This window comes from Kryptolebias marmoratus, linkage group LG8 (genome assembly GCF_001649575.2).
Source record: "Kryptolebias marmoratus isolate JLee-2015 linkage group LG8, ASM164957v2, whole genome shotgun sequence".
NCBI lineage: Eukaryota > Metazoa > Chordata > Actinopteri > Cyprinodontiformes > Rivulidae > Kryptolebias > Kryptolebias marmoratus.
This window is the reverse complement of record NC_051437.1, coordinates 3,876,185-3,882,166: the sequence shown is the minus strand read 5'-3', so window position 1 is coordinate 3,882,166 and position 5,982 is coordinate 3,876,185. Positions and strand designations below refer to the sequence as shown.

The window sequence follows — 5,982 nt, the reverse complement described above, 5'->3', positions numbered from 1 at the left end:
GGGGGGAGGGGGGGGGCACGCTCGGGCTCAGGCCCAGAAGAGCCCGGATAGAAGATAGGACTTAATGGAGCTGAGTCTCTACCACACCTGAGGAACTGGAGAAGGCGGGCCCTCCCATGATTGTATTCGGAGGAGCCCGGGGTATGGGCACAGGTACAGGCTGCTTAACATCATCCATCATTCATATTTATGCAGGGGTTTTATGGGTTGCCCCATTCAGGATTAAGTCATGGTTGCTAAAAACATTACAAGTTTTAGTAGGTGTAGTAAGTGTAAAATATTGAATAAAATTTTGTGCTGCATGACTGGCTTTATTTTCACTCTTACATTTAACTTTATGACACGCAAATTTACAAGTGGATCGCCGATACTGTCTCCGAGTGTATTTTGGGTAAAACTCGTCACCAACCGTCCACCAACGTCATCGTCAGTCGTTTGGCAACAGATTGCAAACTAGTTGGAGCATTTTTACGGACTACGTTAACATGAGTGGCACACATATAAGCATAAAAGTGGAGCTGTGAAGCGAAAACAAAAGGAAAAACGAGAGCAAGCAAAAGCCAAGTTACAAAAACTGGACATATTTTGTTTGTAGTCCTGGAGATGAACCCAACGTTTTTGCTGGCAGCAATTCAGGTCAGCACGGTGGTATAGTGATGAATCACCGCCGAGAGACAAAAAAGGGGATAAAAGTTAGGCGGCATGGCTAGTATACAGTTTTATCCATAGAGAATAAGAGAGCAAAGAAAATGGACATACAGAGCATCGTGGACAAGTTTGCTGAGCGCAAGGCTTGTTGTTTGCCCTTCAAATAGTAGTGAGTAGGCCTAAAGTACTTCATATTGAAACTGATACAGGCTCTGAGTTGAAATGGATAAAGTGGGTATCAATGACCCGATCGCTATCTGTGGTGTAAGCCCCACTGTTGTGGGCATGGGTATGTTGTAAAATGATGTCCTCATGAGCTTTATTATTTGGGTATAAAGGGCCCAGTCATTTGTCCCACCACCGGCCCGGCTCTGATTTGTTCTGCTAACGACAGGTGGGCAGACTAAAACTGAGTCTGGAAGATTGGCATGTACTGCTCACAATAAAACAAGTAAATCTTGATGCAGGAAAACCATCACATACATATTTAAATTAAGGGTTCTTTCATATTTTTTCATATTTCCCTCTTTAACTTAAAGAGAAAATCTAATCCTTCTGCATAACACTTGTTTGTTAAAGTGAGGTAGAAAAGAATTCAAAGAAAATACAATAGCCACCATGACCTGAAAATCACTTTTAAATTCACTTTACTGAAAAAGGCTTTAAATCTGATCAGGACTTTGGGGAAGACAAACTCCACACTAAGTAATAACGATAACAGTGCATCAGCCAACAGTCTCACTTCGGTAGTAGTCAGTGGTTGCCACGAGAGAACCGCCTGCTGGAATCGCTGCCATTCTCCTGGTCACTGTGACGTGCTTGATGGAGTCCTGTAAATGAAACAAAACATCCAAATTGAACGACTAACACCCCACAAACTTCTTTCTAGACAAAACCCTCTCTTTAGAGTAAAAGATAAATTAATGTTCAAAATGTTAAATGTCTTCATTCAGTATTTATTATTGTAAAGAAGGTACTAATATTGGAACAATTTAATGTTCATATTTTGAACTGAGAAGACATTCTTTGAGAGGGGGGGGGAAGCCATCTAAGGGAGAAATTAACATTAAACAGAGGAGGAGGTCTCAGGTTCCAGCTTTCAAAAACATAATGGAGCTTCAGGCCTGATCCACAGTCAGTTTCACTCCAATCAACACCTGCACTCATGTGACCAGAGGGGCCCATCAGTGAGTCAGACAAACAAGGACCCTAATGAGCCTCTATTGTTAGGAGAGTGAGAACAATTTGCAAGCAATTCAGCTTACATCACACCTCAGCTTTCAAAGCTCAACTCCACACTCTCTATTTCTGAATTGAGAAAGCTCCTCGGATGAGAAGTGAAACATCTTCAACTACAGAATAGAAGTCCAATTGTTTTTGGTTTTTAACCTTTTTTGATTTTACCACGGCCTGGATGACTCCGAATCTACATCAGCATTGTGGGAGAAGTATTTTAAACTAGGTTTTGCCTTTATTGCGCTACAGCAAAAAACTAGTTAGGCAGAAGTGGGCGTGGCCAGTGTAAAAGTGATGCAGAATCATCCAATGATAAAGGTCCCATCAAGATTTTGAGTGTAGGACTTACAGTTTAGGAGTTATTAGCAAAAAGGCATTGTCCTTTGCTATAGCGCCCCCTAGGCATGGGACAATATAATTTTTTTTGTCTGAGTAGCTGTAGGGTTTTCTATCATACTGCCTGATTGGCTTTTTCCCAGCAGTTTCTGGTTTTTCTGGCCAATGCATTTTTACCGGAGAAGAATAAAAATAACAAATTGTGAAATATCTGTACAAAATTTGTTATTGTGAAAGGCCTATTTGAAGGTAACAAAAAAATTGACAAAGTCATAAAAATGTGATTGTTTTTAGTCTCACATTTTGAAAAAATCTACACAAATTTTAAATTAAATATAAAGGATAAAAAAAATGTTCTGGTCTCTTCAGCATTTTCTGTGATTTTTACACTAAGACTGAAAACAAGTCATTAATTTTTTTTTAAATCAGTGAAATGGCCACTGTAATGTTCTAAGGAAGTGCTTAAAAGAAGAACATGAACTCATTTTTATATTTCATTTGACCTTTAATCATCATTTATCTTCATGATAAACTTCTGCTTGAAAGGTGAAATGAAATCGAATCTTAAAATATTGACATTTAAATAATTAGTCAAAACACCTCAACACAACATTCCAGGGACCTATTTCTCTGACCTAAAACTTACAGGTGACCTATCATGCAAAATTCACTTTTTGCACTTCCATTTGGGTATCTACTACTTCTAGAAACAGTCCAAGCGCAAAAAACCCCACCTAGCCATTCTTTGACAATAAGTAAATGTTTTCTGGTGTCTGCAAAACGACCTGTTTCAAAAACCTCAGGATTGTTGCATCACAATTCTTGTTACCTAGCAACCCCAAGCTGAAAGCAGCCCCTCACTGAGCAACCCAAGTGAATCTCCACCCACTTCATTACAAGAACACCGTCATGTTAGATCTGCTGGTTTTACCGCTGAACTACGTCTGCTGGAAAAGGAAAATGTTTTGTTGTCGGCTGCAACATAGAACATGTGTCCATGCATGTTCTCCCAGTCACAGAGAACAGAGCTGCGTGGCTTCGTTTTATTTTTGATGGCAATGTCCCCGCAATATTGCCAAAGAAAGTTGTAGTTTGAAGAGCTCACTTGTCCCAGAAACACGTCTCTGTTAAAGTCACGACAGGTTTATCTAAACTAAAATTAGAACTACATTTAAAAAAAGAGAAGAAAAGTTGTGGGGAAAAAAATAAAACTGATCTTTACCAGGCGGCTGTCTGGACACTTTTTGGGTTTGGATCTGCTGACTGCTGCTGTCCAACTCAACAAATGTCGGTTCAGAACCACTAGGTGCCCCTGTCTCAAAGTCAGAATCCTCAGAGTTTGAGTTAATAAGGATATAAATGTGGATCAGATCCACCGTGTTTAATCCTTCAGAGAGTTTTTATGTTTTAAGACGGGACACTGAGTTGGGGGGCACGGCCAACAGCAGCTTATTTGCATAATAGTGACGTAGTCCCAAAACCACTCATTCTGAAATGAGTTTAAAACAGCCAGAACTGATTGGGTGAAATTTCAGTATTTGAGAATGATTTTGTGTATTAAATGTAATGAACATCTTTTGTATAGCCCACAGACCTATCCTGACTTGTTCAAGGAAGCATCAGGGTTTCCCCCAGCATATTATAAGCCTGGCGGGCCGCCAGACTTTGGTGACCCAGCCGCCAGGCTAAGCTCCGCTTGTTTATTATAAATACGTAGGGTTGCAAAGGGGCAGAAAATTTCCGGTAAATTTCCAGAAACTTTTCGGAAAATTTTCATGGGAAGTTAAGCTGGAGAATTTTGGAAATATTTGAAATTGGAAACTTTAAATGGGAATTATGGAAATTATTGGGAATTTATTGAAATTAACTTGAAATTGGGGGTAATTTAAACAAACTTTCATATACAAACAAATGTAAATATTTTTTGTTTTGTCATAAGCAAAAATGAAAAATAATACAATTTAAAAACATGACATTTCAACAGATTTATTTGAACTGAACTCTAGTTTTAATTATTGAACAATGACCAATTATTTTAATGAACAACTAAAACATGAACACAAACTCCCCCCACCCAATCAAAAAGTAAAATGACCCCCACCCGCACAAAAAAAAAAAGTCTTATTCAACATGTAAAACAAAAGCCTCGCAAGCCTACATTCCACGTTCTGCATTTTTGCCTAAATCCTTCATGTAATAGCCTCTTCCTGGGTGTGATCAATATCCTCCATGTTCACCTCCTCAACATCCATCTCCTCCTCCTCAGTGTCACTGTCCAGCCTCATTGAAGATGGCTCTGTGTCAGACTCAACGAGCCTTCGGTTTGCCCAAATCGCCACTAGTTTTTCCACCCTCACGTTGGTGAGCCTGTTGCGAACCTTTGTGTGCATGTTCCCAAACAGTGACCAGTTGCGCTCAGAGGCAGCTGATGATGGTGGGATTTGGAGGATGATGGCTACAGGTGCAAGGGCTTTAGATCCACAAAGTCCCCTCCATCAGGTGGATGCAGATATGTGATGGCATGACTGCCATATTCCATCCCCTTCCCAATGGCCTTGCTTGGTTCAGAACTTTGCCAAACTGCCCAGAACTTCCTTTATCAAGAGTCTTGTGGCCAGACATGGCTGTAATGACAGCATAAGCACCGTGCACAGTGCATGCTGGGGGCGTGGCCTCAATAGCCCTGCAGTAAGCAGTGCTGTGTGCATGTGATTGAGGAGTGTACTTGCATTAAATCTGGTTGGTTGGTTGTTTTAGCCAAGATTCTGCTACAATATATCCCCCCCCCCCAACTATATTTAAGTTCCCTATTGAGGGCCAACCTTCAATTTTGTAAATTTCTTTTTTATTCCCATAAATTCCTGTTAATTCCCATAAATTTGCGTTAATTGCCATGGAAAGTTTCCAACTTTGAAAATTCCCGGAATTTTGCAACCCTATAAATACGTCATTTTTTATACACATTTTTTTTCCCACCCGCTCCCCCAAAACCGCTGCCTTCATCTACCTCAATACGCGAGGGTGCGCACGCCAACAGTGACACAATCACGCTGTCCCTGCCCATGCGTGAAGGTCCCGTGCGGTGTCACGTCGTGCACCTTTTGTAACTTGGGGTGGACCTCGCTCTCCATTCAACCATCTGCTCTCTTCTTACTGTATTTCCACTGGTTATGTAGCGTACTGCCCCCCCGTCTTTTTGGAGAATACTACATCGACGTATGCGCCAAGTATAAACGCCTCCACCGCACGCTGTTCACTGAGCCCCAAAGCTGAGCCTCCTTCAGCTACAGCTGGAGTTAGCAGGTTGTCAGAGCCACAGTAATAAACATGGAACGAGCGGGTTTAACCAAAAATGGTTAGTTCAGCTGAAATTCAGCGGGTAGCTTTACAAGACCGAATATGGTAAGCACGTTTTGTACTTAGTGAAAATATTATCCTTGTTTAACAGTAAAATGATGCTATTAAATTCAGCATTAGATAAGCACAGTACAGCATCTGTTTTTCAGAGTTCTCTGTTCGTCTTCATTGGCCTGGAAGTGAGACGTGTTGGTGCTTTGTTTGCACTTTTTCATTTATGTTAATTTATTTGTAAATGTGACTTAAATTAGGATTTAAATTAGGTGCAATCAATTAGTATTTATTAGGCCCGAGCAGCGACAGCGCTGCGAAGGCCTATTGTATTTCGTGGAATTCTTATTCTTCTTATTAGGCCCGAGCAGCGACAGCGCTGCGAAGGCCTATTGTATTTTGTGGAATTCTTAT

General features: G+C 40.7%; 1 protein-coding gene across 1 annotated transcript in view; it reads right to left on the bottom strand.

The window, feature by feature from the left end:
- LOC108241817 (pancreatic progenitor cell differentiation and proliferation factor B) overlaps positions 1-5,982 on the bottom strand; it is a 16,426-nt gene that overhangs the window by 3,335 nt on the left and 7,109 nt on the right. The window contains exon 2 of the mRNA XM_017426254.3: positions 1,391-1,478. Coding sequence (XP_017281743.1) covers positions 1,391-1,445 — 55 coding nt within the window. The 5' untranslated portion in view covers positions 1,446-1,478. The remainder of the gene's footprint in view (positions 1-1,390; positions 1,479-5,982) is intronic.